This window comes from Gymnoscopelus braueri (assembly GCF_963280865.1).
Source record: "Gymnoscopelus braueri genome assembly, chromosome: 7".
Taxonomy (NCBI): Eukaryota; Metazoa; Chordata; class Actinopteri; order Myctophiformes; family Myctophidae; genus Gymnoscopelus; species Gymnoscopelus braueri.
Genome location: NC_137608.1, coordinates 31,631,346 through 31,656,443, shown reverse-complemented (window position 1 = coordinate 31,656,443; position 25,098 = coordinate 31,631,346). Strand labels below are relative to the sequence as shown.

The 25,098-nt window shown below is 41.2% G+C and overlaps 2 protein-coding genes across 5 annotated transcripts in view; one reads left to right on the top strand and one right to left on the bottom strand.

Annotated features, from left to right (window-relative positions):
* Positions 1–7,454, top strand: part of acacb (acetyl-CoA carboxylase beta) — a 36,750-nt gene extending 29,296 nt beyond the window's left edge. For all 4 annotated transcript variants that reach the window (XM_080433836.1, XM_080433835.1, XM_080433838.1 and 1 more), the window contains 18 exons: positions 195–398; positions 887–1,042; positions 1,124–1,246; positions 1,366–1,635; positions 1,847–1,944; positions 2,045–2,165; positions 2,282–2,392; positions 2,556–2,699; positions 2,792–2,912; positions 3,014–3,110; positions 3,384–3,480; positions 3,597–3,732; positions 3,889–4,066; positions 4,209–4,321; positions 4,446–4,600; positions 4,691–4,861; positions 5,635–5,771; positions 6,258–7,454. In XM_080433836.1, coding sequence (XP_080289962.1) covers positions 195–398; positions 887–1,042; positions 1,124–1,246; positions 1,366–1,635; positions 1,847–1,944; positions 2,045–2,165; positions 2,282–2,392; positions 2,556–2,699; positions 2,792–2,912; positions 3,014–3,110; positions 3,384–3,480; positions 3,597–3,732; positions 3,889–4,066; positions 4,209–4,321; positions 4,446–4,600; positions 4,691–4,861; positions 5,635–5,771; positions 6,258–6,408 — 2,583 coding nt within the window. In that variant the 3' untranslated portion in view covers positions 6,409–7,454. The remainder of the gene's footprint in view (positions 1–194; positions 399–886; positions 1,043–1,123; positions 1,247–1,365; positions 1,636–1,846; positions 1,945–2,044; positions 2,166–2,281; positions 2,393–2,555; positions 2,700–2,791; positions 2,913–3,013; positions 3,111–3,383; positions 3,481–3,596; positions 3,733–3,888; positions 4,067–4,208; positions 4,322–4,445; positions 4,601–4,690; positions 4,862–5,634; positions 5,772–6,257) is intronic.
* Positions 7,455–8,266: 812 nt separating this feature from the next.
* On the bottom strand, positions 8,267–13,189 carry foxn4 (forkhead box N4; the record flags this gene model as incomplete). Its single annotated transcript, XM_080432408.1, has 9 exons — positions 8,267–8,517; positions 8,678–9,064; positions 9,218–9,425; positions 9,526–9,622; positions 9,725–9,852; positions 9,972–10,082; positions 10,185–10,297; positions 10,507–10,673; positions 13,110–13,189. The coding sequence occupies 9 exons, from the start codon at positions 13,187–13,189 to the stop codon at positions 8,267–8,269; spliced, it is 1,542 nt and encodes a 513-aa protein (XP_080288534.1).
* Positions 13,190–25,098: the final 11,909 nt, after the last annotated feature.

Here is a 25,098-nt window from a genome sequence, read left to right as displayed (position 1 = left end):
ACACCATATACATACTCATAACGCGTTGCATAGTGACGTAGATAAGCTTGTAGATCTGCTATTTTCTGTGCGCAACACCGGCACACAGCTAAGTATAAATCAGGTTTAAAGTGTCTCACATCGATTAGACATAGTGCTGCTCCAGGCCAACATTCTCTTTTTCCATCCACATCCTCTCTCCTTCTGGCCTTCAGATAGAGGAGTCTGTGCGCTCCATGGTGATGCGTTATGGCAGCCGTCTGTGGAAGCTTCGGGTCCTGCAGGCTGAACTGAAGATCAATATTCGTCTGACACCCACGGGGCATGCCATACCCGTCCGTCTGTTCCTCACCAATGAATCTGGCTATTATTTGGACATCAGCCTGTATAAGGAAGTCACAGACCCCAGTTGTGGACAGGTACAAGCCGTTGACCAAGTTCACCCACTACGTACAGTGACATACAGTAGCAGCAGTGATATAGTTCAGTTAACAGGATATATATTCTCTCCCTTTGTTTTCACGACATGGCTTTGCAGGAGTCTAGCCATTTATAAGAGGGTCTATGTGCCTTTGTTTGTGTGTTTGCAACTAATCTCACCAACGGCTTGACCAATCGGCACCACATTTTCTGTGCACACTACCAGTAGGCCACAAACGTACCTCCACAATTTAGATTTAATTTATTATAATGGAAGTCAATGGGGCTATGATAGGACTGAAACCTTACCCAAATTGATGATGTTATACATAATAGATATCTCATAGACGCATTGAAGCCATGCCATTCCCACATGATTAGATTTTTGGATATAATGTATTTTGGATATGTTTGAGAAAGGGTGCAATCTAGTTTTCATATAAACATGACAATTACTGAAGGGAAACTCATCTCCCTCTCTGTTCAGATCATGTTCCAGTCGTATGGAGACAGGCAGAGTCTCCTGCATGGCATGATTATCAACACCCCATATGTGACCAAAGATCTGCTGCAGTCCAAGCGCTTCCAGGCCCAGAGTCTTGGCACTACTTACGTCTACGATTTCCCTGAGATGTTCAGACAGGTACTGGAGGCTCGCTGAATTAGACATGATTTATTTTGATGTTTGCTGTTTTTGAGCCATGTTTTAATTGCTGTTCTGCAGGCGCTATTCAAGCTGTGGGGTCCGGGGGACAAATACCCTAAAGATGTGCTGATGTGCACTGAGCTGGTTTTGGACTCCCAAGATCGGTTGGTGCAGATGAACCGCCTCCCTGGGGACAACGATGTGAGATGTTAATCTTAATATCGGCTCACTTGGGATTAAATGACTGTTAAATATTTAATCTGACGCAACCCCATGTGTTGGAGCAGCTTTAATACATGTCTATTATCCTCCTTCACCAGGTGGGAATGGTCGCCTTCAGGATGAAGATGAAGACCCCAGAGTACCCAGAGGGGAGGGACATCATCGTCATCTGCAACGACATCACTCACATGATCGGCTCGTTTGGGCCTCAGGAAGACGAGCTTTACCTCAGGGCGTCTGAGCTGGCTCGGTCTGAGGGGATCCCCCGCATCTACATCGCTGCCAACAGCGGAGCACGCATCGGCCTTGCTGAAGAAATCAGACACATGTTCCAGGTGGCCTGGATCGACCTCGATGACCCCTACAAGGTGATGTCATCACTTATGAAAGCAAAGGGAAAGGAGGCTTTCTGCTCATGTCTACATTAATATGTGTGCTAGTCATTTGACGGTAGTTGTAGTAAAAATGCAGATTGCGTCTCCACCTGAGGCCCTATTTGAAATGATTAATGGTTGTTAATTGGTCTGAGATGATGGACACTAACGCGTGTTCGTTAATGTTATCTCCTTTCATCTGTAGGGTTTCAAGTACCTGTACCTGACACCACAGGACTACACCCGTATCAGCTCTACTAATGCGGTTCACTGTCACCACGTGGAGGAGGGTGGAGAGTCCAGGTAAAATAAACCCTCCACTGTCGATTGTTGCAAGGCTTTGTGCTCTTGTTCCTGTCGAATCATAAATAATTGGTTTTGTATGTGGCATTACACGTTTCAGGTACATCATCACCGACATCATCGGGAAGGACGATGGGCTTGGTGTGGAGAACTTGCGAGGTTCCGGCATGATCGCTGGGGAGACGTCTCTGGCCTATGATGAGATTATCACCATCAGCATGGTGAGAAGTCATCCCCTGCTTCTCCCAGTTCCTGTTCATCCACCCCTGACCAGCTGCTTTTACAGTATGTAGTTTCCCCCCAGTCTGTGGTACTGAGTCATTTAATTCCCTTTCAGGTGACATGCCGTGCCATTGGGATTGGAGCCTATCTAGTCCGTCTGGGGCAGAGGGTCATCCAGGTGGAGAACTCTCATATAATCCTGACTGGAGCAGGAGCCCTCAACAAGGTTTGTGAAGCTGAATGCTCCTCACTGTCACATGAAAAGCATCACTGTTTCAGAGAAAAAATATGAAATGCAGATCATACCTTTTCCATGTTGTTGCTCAGTACAAAACTGCACAACTGTTGTTGATTGACCTTGATGATACATTTTCCTTGTTTCTGTCCAGGTTCTTGGACGGGAGGTCTATACATCCAACAACCAGCTGGGAGGGGTACAGATCATGCACAATAATGGAGTCACTCACGTCACTGTGCCAGATGACTTTGAAGGCGTCTTCACCATTCTCCAGTGGCTCTCCTATATGCCAAAGGTGGAAGTTAATTTACTATGGAGTCTGGTTCTATGCACTACTGTACCAAGCATGGAGATCTCATACAGTCAATGTTGTTCTTATCCTTACAGAACAAGCAATCCCCTGTTCCTGTTATAACATCTAAGGATCCAGTAGACAGGGAGATAGAATTCACCCCCACGAAAGCTCCGTATGACCCTCGCTGGATGCTGGCTGGGAGGCCACACCCCAGTGAGTGCTTGGCTTAACTTGGCTAAATACTGCTAATAATCTATTACATTTGATCCCTTGTTTATTGCCCTGTTGTAAATCTTCTCCATGTGTGCCTTTAGCTGTGAAAGGAACCTGGCAGAGTGGATTCTTTGACCATGGCTCCTTCATGGAGATCATGGACTCTTGGGCTCAGACTGTAGTTGTGGGCAGAGCTCGGTAAGTTCATTTATACACAGATATGCCAAGCATTACACATCTAATTTATTTACCACTTTCACCCTGGCGTCCCTATTTTGGGCATGTATTTATACCAACATTTTTGGAAAATGGCTAGCAAGCTCGATGCAATGCTTGAGGAAGGGCTATTTTCACTGTGCAACACCGCCGTACGACTAAGTATAACATAGGGCTTAAGTGGTTAATTAATAAATCCAACCACTTTTACTACTGACTGTAATAACCTGCCAGCTAATTTATTTATAAATGCAGATTAGGAGGAATTCCCCTTGGTGTTATTGCTGTGGAAACACGCACTGTGGAGCTCACTGTCCCAGCGGATCCAGCAAACTTGGACTCAGAGGCTAAAGTGAGTAAATTCCACTCCTATGTCACATTTTATAAAGGCTGACTATAAATGTCACGCACCAGTCTGTGTAATTCCATGAGGGTATAACAGCACACATGTTTTGTATCTTGTCTCAGCTACTGCAGCAGGCTGGCCAGGTGTGGTTCCCAGACTCTGCTTTCAAAACAGCCCAGGCCATTTGTGACTTCAACCGCGAGCATCTGCCTCTCATGGTGTTTGCCAACTGGAGGGGTTTCTCAGGAGGGATGAAGGGTACAGAATACATTATTTTTTTCAGTTAAATACCTTTCATGTCATTTTTGTAAGCAGTCAGGCTTACAAGATACTGGAGAAATACATTCAAAGAAATGCCTTTTTAAGCACTGTCTATCATATTAAAATAACACTTTTGTCCTGTGTCTTTTTCAGACATGTATGACCAAGTGCTGAAGTTTGGGGCCTATATTGTAGATGCCCTTCGCGAGTTCCGCCAGCCTGTGCTTGTGTACATTCCACCCTACGCAGAGTTGAGAGGAGGCTCCTGGGTGGTGATCGACCCAACCATCAATCCTTTGTGCATGGAGCTCTATGCTGACAGGGAGAGCAGGTGCATCAAACAACGACTTTTAACCTGAATCTTATCTAGGGTTGGTTAACGGAACCAGTTCCAAAATTGAGGAACCGGAACTGGTGAATAACCTACCTCTATCTTTGTGTCTCTGTACCTGCTCCTGCTGTGTTCTATCCAGAGGTGGAGTGCTGGAGGCCGAGGGCACTGTGGAGATCAAGTTCAGGAAGAAGGACCTGGTGAAGTCCATGAGAAGGCTGGATTCAGAATATGCCCGTCTGGCTGAACAACTAGGTAAAGCTTTATCTGTTTTTTCTTTGTGTCTTATTTATCACACACTTGATTATCATCAATATCATGTTCATAATCTTATTACTAGAGATTATGTTGTAATAATAAACTCTTCTGTTCTGGTCAGGTACCCCTGAACTCTCAGACAAACAGCGAAAAGAGCTGGAATCCAAGCTGAAGGCTAGAGAGGAGTTCCTGCTGCCCATCTACCACCAGGTGGCGGTGCAATTTGTGGATCTCCACGACACCCCAGGCAGGATGCAAGAAAAGGGGGTCATCACTGTGAGTGTAACATGTTTAGGGCACAGTCCATACCATGCACGTTTGTGATTGTAATCGCATGCATCTCACAACCCTTTTGTCTGATTATAGGACATTTTGGATTGGAAGAATGTGCGGCGTTTCTTCTACTGGCGACTGCGGCGCCTCCTGTTGGAGCAGGTGGTGAAGCGTGAGATTCTCCAGGCCAACAAGGACCTCGGTGATGGACACATGCAGTCCATGCTGCGACGTTGGTTTGTGGAAACGGAGGGAACTGTTAAGGTATGTCACAAGAGAATAGAAGTATTGAGACAGCAACATAACTTGTGCTGATGATGACATTATTTATTTATATTTTTTCCACCTTTATTTAACCAGGATTGTCACCACCTCTTTTTGGGGGGGAGACCTGGCCAAGACAGGCAGAAGCATAATTAACCACTTAAACCCTATACAGTACTTCATTGACCGGGGTCCCCCAGAGCTCTGTACTCGATCCCTTCCTTTTTTCCCCCTCTACACCAAATCTCTTTGGCGAACATTGAGCTATCTTCGCCCCCAGAATAGAGACTCTGCGGTTCATGTTCACACAAAAGGAGACAACATTTTAATAATTCACACTTCAAAAGAGTGTCCATTTCATAACTAGATTAAAAACATTGACATATTAAGGAATCTGCTTCTAACGTTTTCAGTTTGGATTTTAAATCATTTAGCAAATTCACAGTGATTAATTCACAGGGTTTCAATTAATACTGCAACATATTCCATGCCAAAGTGGTGGCCAGAAGTCAGTTTTTGTAATTAAAAGAAAAGCATATTTTGTAGATAAAGCAGAGCCGCCAAAAATGGGTCCAGAAGCAGGGTCACCTAAAATGGGAATACCAAGTTGATCAAATAGAACATTCATCAAAGGATCAGATTTATATTTTCTACTGCAGTGCTTGCTATGTGTCTAACAGTCAATGCTGATTTGCAGGTTTTGCCCTGTTGCTTAGGTTCTATTTTTAGCGCTTATCCCTCCATTTTGTTATTGTTGTTTTTGTGTCACCCAGGCCTACCTTTGGGACAGTAACGAAGCTGTTGTAGAGTGGCTTGAAAAGCATTTATCAAAGGAGGATGGCACACGATCAGCCATCCGTGAGAACATCAAGTACCTGAAAAGGGACTACACTTTGAAACATATCCGCAGGTAGAGACACACACACGCACACGCACACGCACACGCACACGCACTCACACACATGGTTGAAATGGTTGTTATTTCTGTAGCTCCAAATAAATTATATTGCGTTCTATACATCTTTTAAAAATAAAACATATTTTTTTATTTTTCTACTGTCCAGTCCTTTAACCACTGTTGCTATATTTTGTTGCAGTTCAAAGTTTATGTTGTTACCAATCTGGGAACCCATTCGGTAAAAAAAAAGAAATATATATTATAATGTTTCCCTTTATTTTTGCCTCTGGGGGCACCACCTCCTTTTTTGTGTAAAAACAGTAACTCCTCCTCTTTTTTAGTCCACTTCCTCCCGGGTGCTTCTGTGTTTATTCCTACTAACAACAACACTACATGCTTAGGGCATTGGTGTTGACAGATTATGCTGTTAGCAGAATCTGTCTTGAGAGATTATGTTTTTAGTAAAGTTTTTTTTAAATGTTTCATTTTGTGACACAGCCTGGTGGAGGACAACCCTGAGATAGCCCTGGACTGCATCATTCACATGAGCCAAAACATCTCTCCATCCCAGCGGGCAAAGATCTCCCATCTCCTTGCAACTATGGACAACACAAGTCAAGCTGGCAGACCAAATGATAATTCACCATGATGGAGTTTCTTATTCTAGCCTGCAGGTAACAGTGTTACCTGCTTTTCTTTCACAGATTTTTAACAGAACAAATTACAATATATGCCAAAAAAAAGAAAAGAAAAAAACTCAGGATAATAACGAGGGCTACAAATTGCACACAAATGTTTCCACAATTGCCACTGTACATGACATTAAATGTCACTGCTGTCTACAACAGCAAAGAGTCATAGGGTCAGCCATCTACAGTCCAGGAATAAGCAGTACTCGTCTGGTGTATCCTACAGCATTTCATTGGTTGCATGTGTACATTACTACATGTCATATCATAATAAAGATACTCCGTGTGTGGGGGTAAATGTGCCTTATCAGTATTGTGTCCAACCTCTTATTGCTAGTTAAATGCTGGCAACCTTCACTAGTGTAACACACAAAGTTTTCATAGTTGGGTGCTGATGATAATTTTTTAAGCTGTGTGTTGGTGAAACGGCGTCTTTGAATGTAGCCAACATTTGAACAAAAATAAAAGACAACTAAACAATGACTGGGTCTTTTGCACTACAGAGGATAAATGAAATATTTAATTTTGTAATATCTTTACTCTGTTGGTTTGAGGAGGATGATACGACATTGTGAAACCACTGGTCCTAGAGCTTTAACTAGAAACTTAAATGGTTTTCATTTATGCATTAAACGGTCAGAAGAGTATTATGATGTTTAAATATAATTGTGACAGGTAAAATAATGTTCTATGTTCTTGTCCAGTATTTGTGTTATTATAATTTTCGTATTTCATTTCATTTTTGACGATGGACTGCATTCTCCATCTTAGTTTTTTTCCAATGCCATTTCATTTCAGTTTGTTTTTGTCCAGCAATGGTGAATTCTCTTAGAATTGATATACAAACATTGCTTCTATTTTTGATTTGTAAATCTTTTTTTTAAAGTAAAGACATGATTATTTTGTGATGCCAAGAATGTAAAGACAAAATACTAGTAATGTATGCAAAATCTCAGATCTACTGTATTTCGCCTTAACAAGCTGTGTGTTAATAAATGTGATTCTGTTGGCAAAAAAAACATCTTTTATTTATTTTTTTATTTTTACCCATTTTGGTTTTATTATGGGCAAGTCATTGAACATAATGTACATCCTGACATTCATAAATGTGAATCACAGGGTGAAATGTGTGGAATCAGGAGATGCTAGTTAACAACTCACACAAAGTAAAGTATTGGCACACATTTGCAATTTGGAAGAAGTGGGTAAATGCAGTTCAAAGAAAGCTTTTCTGTGGAAATAGAGATTAACATTCAAATATATACAGTAAAACATTTGATAGAATCATCACTCCTCTAGCTGCCTTTTCTTTTATAAATATAAATAAAACACCACAGTAATTCTTTCTAGCACAAAACAAGACAAAGGACGCGAAGCTACAGGAACGACGGGACGTATACACAGAGTGGTACAAAGGTTGGTGGATAGCAACTTGATCGTAATCCTCCATACAGGTTGTTTTTAATTCACAGGCTTTTAGTCTTTGCTTGGCAAAGTAATACATGTGTATTTTTTCACATAGCTTTTTTTTTATCCCCAATTATAATGTCATCTTGAGCTCTATGTGTATGATTTAACATCGATTTTCTTTTTTTTTTTACCTTTCCCCTGATATTTCCTGGATTCGCCGTTATCCAGGTAACAGTATCCAGTCATTTATATTATTACTGGTACAACAAATGCGAGGATTGGAATTCAGACTTCCTTTGTGGACAGCCATGCATATCCATAGATATCTGAATCATTTTGATTCTTCAAAAACAGAAAAGGTTCATAATGCGTGACAGTTAAGCTCCCGGGCAAAATTTTCATCTGGTTTTAAAGCAGGGCAATGGGCTTGCTGTTGGTTGGTGTGCCCATGTACTGAGACGAGAGGGTGTCCAGGGCAGTGTAGGTAGTGTAGAGGCCTGTCACTTGTACATCCGAAAGAGGCAGGCTTCCTCCACCAGAGGCAGGAGGAAGATTCATTGTTCCCAGGTCACAGTCTGATAGGCGAAGGGGCGAGTTACTGAAGGTGCCCAGTGTATCCAGGTTAAAGCTATCATCCTTCATCTCCTCCCACAGATTACCTGAGGAGACAATAGCACAGGTACTGTAAGTGTCTGGACTACAGCTCAGGAAAACAGTATGGATTGTGTCAGATTTATGAGATGATTGAGATGATTTGTGACTTAGCAAACATTTAACCAACAAACTGCAAACAAATTTTAAACTGAGAAAAGACCGCACCTTGTAGAGCAAAGTCCATGATGCTGGGGTCCAATGCATCCACCTCTGTGTTTGTATCACCATGGAGACTGTAGAAATCGTGTGGCTGCTTGCTAGGCTGCTGGGCATGTGGGCTATGGGAAAGGTCAGGTACAATGTGGAGCGGAGGCGTCTGGGCAGGGGCTGGAGACATGGGGGCCAGGCGGGCCTGGAGTTGGGCCTGAAGGTGATGGTGTTGGTGCATGGGTAAGCACTGCAGGGACAGGGTCACCATAGGCTGGGGCTGCATCTGGGTCGGGACTGACAGAGGAAGGCCAGTTGGGCAGTTGGGCACCCGTGTCATACCTGACTCCATAGCCTTACGTCTGCAGCCCTCTGGACGGTCTGTGATCAGTTTGTCCAACTCATCTGCAAGGAAGCATGTTACATTAGATCTATCAAACTGACAGACAACCATCGTCTAGTCATTTTCATTATGTAAATTGTTGATTGATGGATCTCTGAACGTCACACATTGTTCGGGTGCAAGACCTGATTACATTCAAACAAACAAATTCTGACCAGGATTAGCCATGCTGCGGCGGATTGCTGGGAGGTCCTTGCGTTTCCACTTCTGCATCTCTTCCTCCATCTTGTCAATTTTGGCAGGGTTCAGTGCCCATAGACAACCCTTTCGGGATGAGCCACTCATCTTGTTCTCCACTTTCTCAAAGCATTTGTTAAGGGACAGGTTGTGCCTGACTGAATTCTTCCATCCATCTGGTGCAGTCTACAATGAAAAGAAAGACAGATATTTTAATTAAATGAAATCATCTCACCTATTGTTTTGGGGTTTGTGCTTATAGCAACAGAGATGTACTTTCTTTTACCTTAAAATAAGGAAAATGTTCCTTCATAAAGCTATAGATCTCACTGACGGGGAGGCTGCCTGTTTTGCTGTTCTTCAGAGCCATCGCAATCAAACAGCTGAAGAGAATTCACCAGGAAATATTAATAATTGTTATGTCATTTCTCCTATATGTGGAATTTATTTATGATATATTTTGAGAGAGGATTGTTAAGGCTCACCTATAGGAGTAGATTGGTTTGGGGAAAGACTTGGGCTGCAGATCCTGGTTTTGTGGAGCCAGGCGAGGTTGCGTGAATAGACTTTGGTTGTTGAAAGAGACATTGCTATAAAGTCCAGCAGGTGAACACTTGGAGAAAGGAAATCAAGAAAATTGATGATTGGCATTGATGATTGGCTGATTTGAGATTACAGAGGCAATGAGGCAGCAACAAGTGCTTCAACTTAAAGGTAAGGCATGTGAGGTACCTGTTGTCCAGCTTGAGTTAAAGAGAACACTTGCTGGGGTGTAGGCTGGTAGACTGAGGTAGAACATTGGTATCCTGGGGAGGGCTGCCCGTTCATGGAATATGGAGACATCTGTGGAAATAGGCCCAAAAAAACGTTAATGTCAAACGTTATTGTCTAAAATCCACTTCAAATGAATAAATACAAATGCCATGCAGGGCTGTTACAACTCACACTTCCACTATGGGCATTGATGACGTTGATTCCCAGGGGGCTGTGCTGCATGTTGCTCTGGAGATGGATCATGGAGCCTTGTCCTCCAGTCATGGTCATATTGTTCAGCTGAGCTGTAAGATATTTTTTATTATATTATAATGTTTTTAGTTCATATTGGTTTACATTGGATTTTGCCAATTGCAAGAGCAGTTTTTGTTTTCTATTAGCATTTGTCTATGGGCTAGTCTTACAGTAGGCTATATCTGTTTTTATTTGCTTGTTTTTGTTATTTGCTATGTTCCTTTTGTTATATTGTGTATCCCCATCGTGTCATCCTCACCTGTCTGTTGGTCCAACAGACTTCCCTGAGAGGGCCCGTTGCTGTGGCCTCGACTATCAACCATCTGCTGCAGCCGGGGGACATCCACGGAGGTGAGCCATGACAGAGACTGCAGGTCCCCTGGGAGGTCCTCGTCTCTCAGCTGGGAGGGGTCTGTGGTCAGAAGCCTGGATGGGGTGGGGTGTGTAGGACGGGGGGGGGGACGGGGGACGGGGGGCAGCCAACAGCTTAGACACACAGACTACAAGTGGAATTTAAATCTAAACACTTCACAGAACATTTTGTTATTCACAGTCAAAGCCACTGTAATGAGCCCAAAGCTAGTGAAGTAGAGGTGAAAGCGTCTCAATTGAGCCATGTATTAGCCGTGCCATGCCAGGATTTGCCATAAGAAGATTAACCACAAGTGTTGTTACACAGCAACAGTATATATCAACAATGCAGGGTTTTAGATCAACTTTACAATAAAAAATAATAATTTAAAAAATCAATAGATTCATGTTTTTTTTTGTTTTTGTTGTGTTTTTAAATTCCTAAACATTTTGTCAAGAAATTCATGTCGTGTCTTAGGGATACTTTCCCAAGCAATCAATAGTTATATATTACCAAAATAAAAATAACAGTGCTAAGAAGGTGGATAAATGTGGCATCAGGTCTGATCATCTCTCACTCATTACGCAGTGAGGCTCAAAGAAAAAGAAAGAAAAGACAGGAATCCTCTTGAATGTCCTCTGCACACACTTTACTGTAGAGGGGTTTAGTAATTGGGGTCGCTATGACAACACACACTATTCAGTTACTTTATGGGTCTCTGGACAGTGCAGTAGAACCCCCCCCCCCTACTCCACACACACATACACACACACACACACACACACACACACACAGACACACACACACACGCACGCACATACACAAAATCCCAAATAAAAAAAATCTACCCTGTGTCAGGTGACCATGGTCCCGTTGTAACCATTGGCTGAATCATAAGTAAACAGCCTAGAGGGATCGTTTGAAACATGGGACAGCAGCACATGTTGCCTGCAACAGTTGGCCTTGTCTATTGAAAAATGATCACCTATTGTGTCCCAAACGACAAATCTGCCCAGTGGCACGTGTCTCCATTGTCTTCCCCAGACCCTTCCTTGATTGTCTCTACCGTTTTTCTCCTTAACCAGCCCTTGCATTAATCTGTTGGAATGACAGGCCTCACACAAGAGGGACAAATAGGATGCCATCTGCTTCCCTGTCCCTTTCCAGCCTCCATCTACACTGGCCCCAACCCATCCCCCTTCAGTCCCCATCCCCCTAATGGGGGAACCAACAGAGCCTCTAGACCAGAGGGGGTGTCTGTGTTGTTGGGGGTCAGGCGGCAGGCCTCAGTGCTTACTCCCTCTACCATCCAAATAAATGACATCATTGCAGCCAGGAATCAGCACATGTCCATAAACAAATTACAAGGGCTAGTGGGAGATTTTTTTTAATGATTATTGGCTGTTTAAGTCCTCACGAAAGGACAACTAACATGGTCTCTCTGTGGTCTCTCTCTCTCTCTCTCTCTCTCTCTCTCTCTCTCTCTCTCTCTCTCTCTCTCTCTCTCTCTCTGTCTCTGTCTCACTTTAATGTCAGGTGAGTTTTATGTCATCTCTGACACGCAGTGTTCAAGAAATAAATAAAATAAAACACATAAAATGATCTAATCTAATCTAAAACAGTTGTACAAGTAAAAATGCAATTGGAAAAAAGATACTATGTAAATTTTATGATGGAATATAAAAAGACATACAGTTTTAAAAAGTTGAGGATATTCTATGAATTAAAATGTATTTGCTATTAAAAGCAGCTTCTTCTTTTATATTGGTTTCATAAGAAGGAGACCATTATCTTGTGTGATGGGACCACTCATACTGTTTTTTAATGTCCCACACGGCACAAGACAATATTACGACACAAGATGTTTTTGATAGTTCCGGGGTACACTCCTCCAAAGCCAAAACCTACGGTAAAGAAATTGCTCACTGATGCAAAGCATGTCTCTCGCCATCGCTCATCCAGTCAGAAGTTTTCCCAGAGTTTCAACAACACTAAATATTGCACCTCCTCCTTCTTCTCCCCCACACACCCTCTTTCTCCCTCTCTCTCTGTCCCTCCTTTTCTAATTGGGAACCACTTCTTCATACTGGTGACCCGGAGAGCCCCCTCTCTCCCGAGCCGGCAGCCCAAGAGGCTCAGGCTCTCCGTGTGCCGACAGCGGGAGTGTAAACAGAGCTGATGGTTTCTGACAGATCCATTCAGACTGAAAATCATTTATTCTGCAGTCTTTTTCTTTCTCCTTTTTCATGCAACCCCCCCGCGCACAAAAAGAGCTGTCTATCTACCTTTAGATTTAACATTGTGAGGTTAGACAATTTGTTCCATGACACTTTTGGAAACACCTTTTGGGAATTTGATTACCATAAATATGCCTTTTCTTTTGTATTCTGGTCAGTTTTAATCCTGAGTGTTTTTTGAAGATATGCAGGGTAGTTCAGTCCACTTTTGGCAAACAAATATTTTAATAATGTTCCAATAAGTCCAATAACAGGATACATCAGGGGTCTTACCTGTAGTCTTGAGGAGATGGGTGATGCCCAGCATTCTCAATTATTCCCGACATCCTGGTTGAAATCCCAGCTTCTATCATTTCCTATTTATTTATGATACCTCTGAAATCATATAAAGAAACATGTAACAGTTTAGGTCATGCCTTCAAGGAGAGGTACAACTGAAATGTACAGCCGGGATATATGACAGTGTTTTAATATTGCTAATTTTAATAACACTGTGGACAAAATAATGGCAAATAAACACACTGAATATAGAAGTATATAACCAGGATTAAATACACATGCTACAAGTGAGTTAAAAAAATATATATATATACATGCAACAATATAATTGTATGTTGAATACAATTTAAGATGAGCATATTTTAGTAGGCTATATTTTCAATAATAAGCCCCATATCAAGGTTATGGTTGTTTCAGCATTGCTTTGTTATAGAATGTAGTATGAATGCTTATTGCTCCCTTAGACTTCTGTAATTGAAGTTCCTTAATAGCCTATTTATAGGATAAAATATCCACTGTAAATTGGCTTTATCAAATGTGCACATAAATCAATGGGTGCATTCAAAAATAATATGATTGCATTCAGTTCACCCGGGTTAGAATGACAATGGCTGAAGATCAAGTATTAATAAATTCTTCCCAGCCTAAAATCGTTCTAAAATTACAATAGCTTCCTGTGTTAATTAACATAACAATGCCATAACAAAAATATTACGCTGAAAGAAAGAGACAAAAACAACATATCACCTGTCGTAGATGATATTGAAGAAAGAGTGAGCCGATCCTGTGCCCCTGTACTGTATTTGGACTGTTGCTGCACTTGATTCACCAAAACCCTTTTTAAATTTCCCTCTCTGGAGCTGTCCAGCACTCTGTCATGCGCAGTACCCACTTCAGCCGAGGTTCCAGTAGCTCAGGGGGCAGGATCTCCCAACAGTCTGACAGCTGCTGTGTGTGAATCAGTGGTGGAAAAAGTACTCGATTTTTTTTACTTAAGTAAAAGTATCAATACTGCAATGTAGAAGTATTCTGTTAGAAGTAAAAGTCCGGAATACAAAATGTACTTGAGTAAAAGTACAAAACTATTGGTATCAAAATGTACTTAAAATATAAAAAGTAGAGAGTTCTCGTTATTGAAATTGTCTCATTTCACAAGTTTTCAAATGTATAAAATGTCTAAAAGATCATTTGAAAACAGCAGATCTACAAGCTCATAATGTTGTGAGCTTGTATCGGCTATTTTCAAATGGCCGAAATGTATATGGCTGAAGTGGTTAATGTATATTTAATGTGTTTTGTAATAATAATAAAACTCTACAAAGTAACTTAAGTTTTCAAATAATTGTAGTGGAGTAAAAAGTACAATATTTGCCTCTGAGATGTGGTGGAGTAGAAGTAAAAGTATTGAAAATCGGAAATACTCCAGTAGAGTAAAAGTACCTCAAAATTGTGCTCAAGTACAGTACTTGAGTAAATGTACTTCGTTACTTTACGCCACTGGCTGTAAACGCAATGCTGCTGCAGGTGCACTACTCCAGGAAATTGACACTGTCCTCATCTAGTAGGCCTGATACAAAAAGCGTGCTGAGTCAGTTCGCAGTGCTCTTTTGCATTCTGGTTCTTGGGTTGCTGTTATTGTCACTTGTGGTGATGTTCTCATGTATCCAGCCCGTCCACAGCTTACAGAGAAAGCTCAGTCAAAGCATAAGGTTATTTAGCACTTCATCCATCCGTTTAGTCATCAGAATCCTATGTTTGCCCGGTCACTTATGGCTACTAGGTAACTGATACTATGATGATCGTTTGCGGATCATGAGTTGTCCTACAGGTGCGTGTCTCTACTGGCCTATGGTAGAAATCAGGCCAACCTTGCCCGGCTTTTGAATAGTGCTGTAACAAATAATAGCCTAATAGGCCTATAATAAGCTATTAAAAATATTGTCTTAAAAAAGCTTTCATCGACTGTGCTCATTAAAAAAAGTTCCAGCAATTTTGGAATGACAAAATAAAGGAAAATAACTCAAAACTAAACCAAAAATTGCCTATAACAACAGGGGTTATCCATTTTCTTCCACAGCTAGTGTTCCTGACTGCGTAGCTTAATTCCAAGTGGGGTCCCTCTGTCTGTCAGATGTGAGTCGCTAGACTGGCTACTTGTGGTGTCTGTGTGTGAATGTGAACTTTTTTTAGGGAAGTGCTTGTAGATCATTTGCTTCCCGCCGCTGCACCCGCGTCTTGCTCCGCTCAACAGTGGGAAAAAGAACCGGGGTGGCGCGTAGGGAGGGCGGCGGACGGGGAGGCGGGGGGGGGGGGGTGCTAGAGCCAAAGACATGGCAAGGCAACAAAGCTGACACTTGTCAAGAAGGGCGCTGTAGCCTATGCTTATGTTACAGTGGTTCTCAAACTTTATTGTACCAAGGAGTGGACCCCCAAATTGATATTATGTATTTGTCCGCGGACCCCCATCTGAAAATGTTTTGGTGCCAGGGACCCCCTAGAAGAGAAGATTTGTGTTTAAAAAAAAAAAAAAGTTTCGTTGTTTAACAAATAATAATAAAATAAATAACAGATGTACAAGTAGTAGCCTATATCTGCTATTTTTGAATAGTCAACATATAAATTGATGAAGTGGTTAAAATGATTTTGATTCTATATTAACTACTTTGGCTCGGGACCCCCTGGAACCCCCCCAAGGACCGCTGGGGGCCCCTGGACCCAACTTTGAGAACTAGTGGCTTAAGCCACATGGTTCGCTAGTTTGAAGAGAACCTCATAATTATGAGGTTCTCTTCAAACTAGTGACAAGCAAACTAGATTTTTACTAGGATGTAATATAGGTTAAATAACCTCCACTTTTAGCTACGTGCTTGATTTTTATGGACAACAGATTACTGAGATAAAAGTGGACGAAGTGTAGGCTACTGCCATTATGCATGCTTTCTTACATAAGAAGTCCATTTTTTGTAAAAAGAAGTTTGCAACCGGAAATTAAAGAGAAATTCCTTGAAGTCTGTGGGGAAAGAGCCAATGACAGCAGTGTCACCCTCATGGGACACTACAGATGGTAAACCGCCCTGTCACAATAGGCACAATCAATGATTACATGCATGAATGTAACGGACAAAAATAAGACCATCCCCAAGAGCCATATGCTGCAGGTCCTAGAGCCCGCTTTTTTCCTCCTTTCCTTTCTAATTCAGATTTAGGGCTAATTCTTAATCAGTTGGTCATCTACCAGTGTACACATTGATTGATTGATTGATTGATTGATTGAATATTTTATTAGACAGAAATGCAAACTTCACAAGTTACAGTCAAACACTTAAAAGGATATCACAAAAAAGTCCAGTGGACTTGTTTCCATTGAGGTGCTATATGTTTATCAATTTATCAATATAGCATAGAAAATAAAACCAAAATACAATATCATCACACATATAAAACACTATATGTACAGAGTAGAAAAGGGGGTGGAATGGGGGTGAACACCTTTCATGGGGAGAAGTGATAATGACCTCCTAAAAGGTGGACTTTCAGGCCTGTTTTAAAGGAAGCCAGTGATCCAAAATGTTTAAGGGTTGTTGGGGTCAGGCCATTCCACACTTGGGTGGCAGTGCTGTAGAAGGAAAATATACCCATGTTTGTTCTATGGGTGGGTGGGTATTACCAGATCGTATAACCTATTTCAAGTATTTTACAAGCAAATTTTTTGAGGTGAACAGGAAAAAATTAGGTGTGGGGGTGGGTGATGTTCATGAAACTACCACCAGGCCTACTCACAATAGCTAATAATAATAATAATAATAATAATAATAATAATAATAATAATAATAATAATAATAATAATAATAATAACTAGAAAATGTGCTCCTCGGAGCACAAGTCTCCGCCAGCAGACTATAGCAATTATATTATTGTTGTAGATGAGTATGCTTTCTTAGCTTTGGCCTTCTGCGCCTTTGCTTGACCAATGTCAGGTGTTCTCAAAGGGACACACACACGCACGGACGGGTGATTTGGACTAGAAGATACTGTTCCAATCAAGACTGATTGATCCTGTCTTACCTCGCTTCAAAAACGTAAACGGCTTTTTGAAGTGACACACCTTTTTATTATAGGATTGTATTTCGTCATGCGTCCCTCTAGCCAATCAGAGACATTGATGTCAACATATTGACACGTATTAAGAGTTCGGCTTTGTTGTGGGATCATTTCAACTCTAGTCCTCTTCTACGTTACAATTGTAGATGAGTATGCTTTCTTAGCTTTGGCCTTCTGCGCCTTTGCTTGACCAATGTTAGGTGTTCTCAGAGGGAAACACACACGCACAGACGGGTGACTTGGACTTACTGAAGGTACTGTTCCAATCAAGTCTGATTGATCCTGTTTTACCTCACTTCAAAAAGTAGGGGCTTTTTGAAGTGACACACCTATTTATAGAATTTTATTTCGTCACGCGTCCCTCTAGCCAATCAGAGGCATTGGTGTCAACAAATTGACACGTGTCACGTGGAGCTTGCCCAATGTTAGCTTGGCTAACAATGTTTGCTCACACAAAGCGAAAACATATTCTCCACCTTCGGCGGAGACAATAATAATAATAAAATACCTATGTATTAATCTACTATTACTGTTATTAGTTGTGATAGGCTGGACAATGATACACATTTATAGTAGCACCTGTTGTGATGGCTCCAAGTGTTCACTCTGTTCTGTGCATTCAAGTAAAGACTATCAACCTATTCATGCTGGAGAGCAGAGGAGAACTGCCCACAGCTTAGCATCACATAGTACTGGCATTCCTCTGTCATGTCTGTTCAGGAGTAACAGCAAAACAATGGAATCGCAGTCTGAGGGAGGATCAATGTTTGTGGGTTATGTTTTTGTCTTATACAAAGTGTTTACTAAAAACACATCAGGCCCCTCTGAGAATGAGGTCACTTCACCCCCTAATCTACTCTCCAGGCAAAGAGACAGAGTCCCCCCAGAACGACATGTCACCCAGAGCGACCTCCTGGCCACAGATAGGAAGCTGCTGTCAGCCATGCTTAGCCAAGGTGCAGCATCAGTGTTCTGCCAGAGCCTTTGTTTCTCTGATTAAGTTTTTTATCCTGATAGGATAGGAAGTGGCCCAAAGACTTTGGGTTTCCCTGCAAGAGGTTAATCAGGCAGAAGATTTACAAACTAATTTCATTGTACTCACAAGGAGTGATAAGGAATGCGACAATGACAAGCCATGATATATTCAATTGTGACAAACTGTAAATTGCACCCTACTTTTCTTGCCATATGAAAGAGGGGGGTTAAAGCTCCCCAATCTCTACTGGTATTATATGGCCACTCAAATAAGAGCAGCAATGTTCTGGTTTTCTGACGAAGCAGGCACATCTTGGGTACAGATGGAGCGTAACACAACATCCTCCCTGCCTTTGAACCTTCATTTATATTCTGACTCTCTTAAAAAAGTAAGACAAAGAACCCCTTTGTTAAGAACACGATTGAAATTTGGTTTAAGGCACAGAAATAGTTTGCTTCAGATTCTAAACTCTCACGTTTTTCCCCCCTGTGGGGCAACCAGAAGTTTAAACCAGGGAGCCATGACAGGGGGTTTAAATCATGGGCAGACTAGAAAAAGTGCTCCTCGGAGCACAGGTCTCCGCCAGGTCAGGTAGCTCCTGGTGGCGCTATAATAGGCCAACGTGAGAAGGGTGCCATTTCTTCTTAGGCCTTGCACGACAATCGGACACTGACTGCATTCATGATTTGAGGCATTTTGTTAAAGATGGGGTGCCATGATATTTTTCAACCCTAAAACCTGATCAGAAGGTATTATTATTATGTAAGGATTTTTTTCAACAAAAAAAAGTGTACAGAAATTGTAAAAATTATGTTTTTATGTGGACACGCCTCCAGTTCATTAAGTATACCTGGTTCTCACCTTAGCACCTCCTCCACCACCTTGGCACCACCCACCTGTCCTAGTCCCTCCTCCTCCTCATGCCCACACCTGTTGTGTTATGATAATGAGGGGGAGGGTATGGCTTTGTGATGTCACTAAAGCGCTGTTTCTCTATTGGCACGTTTGACCCTCAAGGTTTCAGCCTCCAGGAAGAGACTCCAAATAGTCAGAGAAGACATAAAACACCATAAAAACACCACCGGGGGGCTTTATGAAGTTCTATCAACCTCATAGACACATGAAAAACAGAAAAAGTGCAAAAACATGGCACCACCTCTTTAAAAACATGTGTTTCGCTAAATTAGACCTGTTGGTGGCGCTATAACAGGCCAATGTTAAAAGGGTGGCATTTGTTCCTCAACATAGTGTGAACGTGCGTGCAAAGTTTGAGTGCAATCGGACGCTGCGTTCATGATTTGCGGAATTTTGTTCAAAACAAGCCAATAATGCAAACTTTACATGTCAATCTTAGCCAATCAGTATGGAATATGAAAAATCAAACACATCCGTCGTGATCACATGACTATAGAGATCATGTGTACCGATTTGTGTGAAATTTGGATAAAATTGGAAGGAGTAGTATAAAAAAATTTGTTTTACATAAGTTGGCCTCCTGGTGGCGCTATAAAAGGCAGATGTGAAAAATGCAGGGCAAAGGTTTTTCCTTGACCTCTAGGGAGTGTGCATACAAAGTTTTACACAGATCGGTGCAATTATAGGTAAAAACACGAATCGGCCTGTTATAGCGCCACCATGAGGCTGATTTGAAAAATTTCAAATGGTAGTTCTTCCTCGGCCTAATGGGAATGTGCGTGCAAAATTTTGGAAGACATTTTTAGCCAATCAGGATGGAATACAAAAAATGTGAAAGACCCGTTTCGTTTAATGACTATAGAGATACTGTGTACCGATTTGCGGGATTTTTGGACAAAATCTGTAGGAGTACTGTCAAAAAATATGTTTTGCACAAATCGGCCTCCTGGTGGCGCTATAAAAGGCCCATGAGAAAAATTTGGGGCAAAGGTTCTGAATTGGCATCCAGGGAGTGTGTTTGCACAGTGGCGCTGTGATCAAGCCAACGGTGCCGGAGATTAGCTGCTCACAGACGGACGGACACACACACGGACGGACACACACACACACGGACGGACGGACGGGGTGGAAAACATACTCTCTCGCCATGCCTTTCGGCCTGGCGGAGACAACAAGGGTGTTGCCAAGATCTCAGATATGTATGAAGTTGATGTGCTTCTGTCTTTTGGAGGACTTTGCAGGAAATATAATATCCCATTAAATCATTGTTTTAAGTTTTATCTTAAAAACCCAAAATAACTCAACTCAACTGCCATCTCTATCAGTTTTGGAAAAAATTATAGTAGATTATTCTGGTGGTCATGGTCAAGTATCTTTGATTTATAATGCGTTTGTTAGGATGTCTGGGGAATCCTCGGAGGGTAGAAGATTGGCCTGGTGCAGTGATTTAAATGTAGAAATAAGCGTTGAAGATTGGCAGAGGGTTTGCTATAAAGCTCAAACGCAGACAATCAATACCAGATACAAGTTATTACAGTACAAATGGCTGATGCGAACGTATATTAGTCCTTCTCTACTTCATCATTTTGATCCTAATACACCAGACGAATGTGTAAAGTGCAATGTGGAAAAGGGTACATTATTTTGCTGCAATGCCCAGAGATCATGAAGTTTTGGAAAGAGGTACTTGGTATATTATCCCAGATAGTCTCAGAAAATATTCCTATCTGCCCACAGCTGTGCATTCTGGGCATATTTCCTGATAATCTCAAAATTAACAGTAAAAAAAAGAGTATGATTATATACTCTCTTCTCCAGGCTAAACATACAATTGCACTCTTTTGGAAAAACCCAGATAAACCAGACATCAGACAATGGTATAGAGAATTATCAAATTGTCTTGCACTTGAGAAGCTCACCTTTGCCATTAAAAAGAAATCTGCCATCTTTCAAGAAATTTGGGGACAGTTTCATACAGTTTATGGAAGGTAATCCTTTGGGACCTGTGTAAATAGATGGTTCTGCTACTTCGTACTGTGGGAAGAAAAATCATGACCATATCCGTTTTTTTGTTTTTTTTGTTTTTTATATTAGTTTTTTTTCTGATGTTTTTGTAATGTATTTTTCTGTTTTTGGTTGTCATGTTGTTATTATGTATGTGTATGATTTCTATGTGATGTCTTTTTGCTCTGTTTTTGTTTGATTATTTATAGACATTTAATACAAGAGCCATATTGTTATGTATGTTATATAATTGAAAATGCCAATAAATATATTGTTTAAAAAAACAAACTGTAAATTGTTTTCACACCCATGTAATCGTTGTATACACGTCGATAAAATATTCAATCAATCAATCAATCAATCTACCAATCAATCAATCAATCAATCAATCAATCAATCAATCAATCAATCAATCAATCAATCGACAGACAGACAGACAGACAGACAGACAGACAGACAGACAGACAGACAGACAGACAGACAGACAGACAGACAGACAGACAGTGGCTGAGCTCCAGGGAATTTCTATTGACTGACTATTACTATTATGCTATTATGCTATTATGTCTCCGAAATGTGGAATGCCCTACCAACAGCCATCAAAAAGTGCGACTCCCTACCGTCCTTCAAACCCGCCATAAAAGAGCACCTGTCTGCAATTTGCAACTGGACCTAGTCTTTTAGCTTGCCAAAAGAAATTACTCCCCACTCTTTTTCTGTAAATATACTTTTACTGCTCCTAGTATTGATAATCTCTTACTGCTCCTAGTATTGATAATCTCTTGTATAGTATTGTAAGTCTTCATTATGTCTTGATTAATTGAATACACAGGACCACAATGGAAACAAGCCTTCAGGGCTTTTTGTGTTATCCTTTTAGCATTATTGTATAACTGTACCTCTGTACTTTTAACAGAACTAAAGTATTCAATCAATCAAACAAATAGCCGATTTTGTTGATCAAGCAGAAAATCTCTTGCAGATTTCATAGTCTTCTCGTTAACTTTGCAGATGACAGTACTCAGAGGGACGGCCAGACTTTACTGTATATCTGAAGGATAATTGTTCGCAACAATACTATTGTTCTGAAGGATCACAGAAAACCTGATCTTAAAATATTTGAAGAGGTCAGTGTGGTGTTGAACTTTGAGTGACCTATAGGTCAAGACCATATAGCCTCTGTTCTTTAGGAACCTTTTAACTGACCAAAAGGGTCAACATGAGACAAAAGTTCCCCTCTTTCACAGTCAGTGCAAGCGCGCCACCATCCAAGAGACAACCATCTTCCACTGACCTTTTCATGTGGCACAGCAGGCACTGAGTTCCCCAGAAGGACACCACTCAGACATCCCCAAGTCAAGTTGTTTCAATTTCTGTGCACTCAGTTTCACTATTTTTTAATGAATTTTGCTGTGTTACCCACATGCATTTTATTCCAATTGTGTACATGGATATTGGCACTCACAAGATTGAAAAGAAAATAGTCTCTGTGCATAACTGTAGTCCCAGATTTCAGAAGGTGGCAATACCTGTTTACTATTCCAGTTCATTTTCCCATAGCTTCGTTTGATTGGCTCAGCAGCAGATTTGAACTGGAAACACATGTGAAGGTGTCATGTGTGTTTCCAGTTCAAACCTGCTGCTGAGCCAATAAAACCAAGCTATGGGAAAATGAACTGGAACAGGAAACAGGTAAGCCACCGTATGAAAACTGAGACTACAATTATGCACAGAGCCGATTGTCGAAAGAATTGAAATGTGTAAATCTGACATCATATATTTCTTAAAACAGATATATTCATAATCACAAGGAGAGCCTTACGTCAATACGTTAATAAGAAATCACAATTAAAGACAACTGAATGTCATGCATATCTTCTTTGTTTGTTGAGAAAGAGAAATAATGTGGAAGTAAAAAAAGGCATCCAATGTGTAGCGTGAAGTAATCTTACTACTGACCCACTTTAATAGATGTAACTGATGTGATGGAGGCCCAGCCTTTGTTACGCTGCCCTGAAAAATTAGAATAATGGACAATGAAAGAAGGAGAAAGCCGAAGAAATGAACAGGGGAAAAAGAAAGAATAATTGGGGAAAATGGGAATCGATATATGAAGAGAGAATCAAGAGAGAGAGAGAGAGAGAATGAGAAATAGACAGAAGACGGCAGAGAACGGGAAACGAGAAGGAAAATACAAGAGAAACTGGGCAGTAATGGTGTGATGTGAGTGTTATCACATCAGCTCTCATTCTCAGCATGGAATCTATAATGGGAAAATCAACCTCTCTGACTCCTGTGTAATTGGATTTGCCGGGTCTCGTGCTGAATCAGAGCCCAGTGGGTAGCACAAAGCTTGTTAAGATTGGACAAGCATTGCTGGGCTACTGGGTAAAGGAAGAGGCGGGGTCAGGGCAGAGGTAACCTTGACAACTTTTCTGGAGAGTAGAGAGTGAATAATTCAAATGGTTTGAACACTGAACTGAGCATCCATTATGTCCATCTTACTGAAAACATTCCTTACTACCCTAAATTGAGAGAAACATGATCTTACTCTCAATTTAGGTCATCAGGCCACAGAAAATAGACACCAGTGTGTGTTTGCTGCTGTAGGTTACCAGGTTACAGACGTAAACCATTTACTCCTCCCGCACCGCAAGTCCTAATGATCTGGACCCACAGTTACCTTAAGAGTATCATTCAAGATAATCCATGTAATAAATTTGTGTTAGAAGATGTAATTAATATAATCACACAGTTTGGTTTTCTTTGGATTCAAACAGCCAGAAAATACAACCCTGATCAGTTTCACGAAGCGAAACTGATTGCTTATTTACACAAATAAATTATGATTTGTTTTTAAGATGAAAACAACAGAACCATATGTAAAGTACCATACTCTACTATGCCTGTATGTATATACATTTCTACTTCATTTAACCCACGATCCGAATCAGAAACCAACAGATATCCTAGACATTGTAAACTGGCATCATTGTATTTTATGGCAATTGTGCAGAACTGAGTTCTTAATCACTGCTCTGATCAACCTTTCCTTCTGAGCCATATCATTTGCTTGGCATCAGTCCAACTGCCTTTTATAGTGACACAGAGCATTTGCAGATCACAGCACCTTATGAAATAATGGTGTTGACCTGACACCGTTTTGCTGAGTAAGAGTTCGTGATCAGCCTGTAATGAACCAATCTAATCAAAGATCAGTAACCAGATCTAGACCATTTCAAAAGGGAGAGTTGGGGACTTGTGACGTAATGTTAGGCAGAACCATGGAGAGACACGGAGAACGGGGCAATAGAAGCCAAGATGCATGGTTGAGCTGGTCTCCATTGGATCTTGTTTCTGCATCTTTATGTTACACTCAAGAGAGCAGTAGATATCCAGGTAAGCACTGAATAAGATCTCCCTGTCCCTCCACCCCCCACAGCATGAATGATTAAGCACCTGGCCCACAGTGCCCTGAGTCAGGGTCAGGATGGTGTGGAAGAGAGACTACAGGCCTCCACACAGCAGCATCAGTGCCATGCAGTGTGAATGAATGAGCAACAGTGACTATGGCTACACAGGGAAGAAGGCACTAAATATTTGTTTTCGTATTATTTTTTTTACAAAAAGTGGAATTTACAGGTACAGAGATTGTCTCTGTGGATGCTGACATGGGAGGATGGCGTAGTCTATGACTTTTCAAGGACTTTTCTAGTTTGAATTCTGCTTGAGTCTATATCCTGAGGACCTACCGACACAGCTTTCAACATGCAGGTATGATTCTGATTTTAATTAATTCATCATAAGTTGGAAACTATTATGTGCTCTCTAGGTGAACATTGTTTGGCTATCTTGGGATATCACAACGCTGTAAAACAGTGCATTGCACAGTGACAAGAATATTAAGTTATACCTTGCTGGAGGGATGATTGAGTGTGGATTTCTGTGGGTGGCATTGAAGCCCAGTCAGTAGAACCTATGTACTTA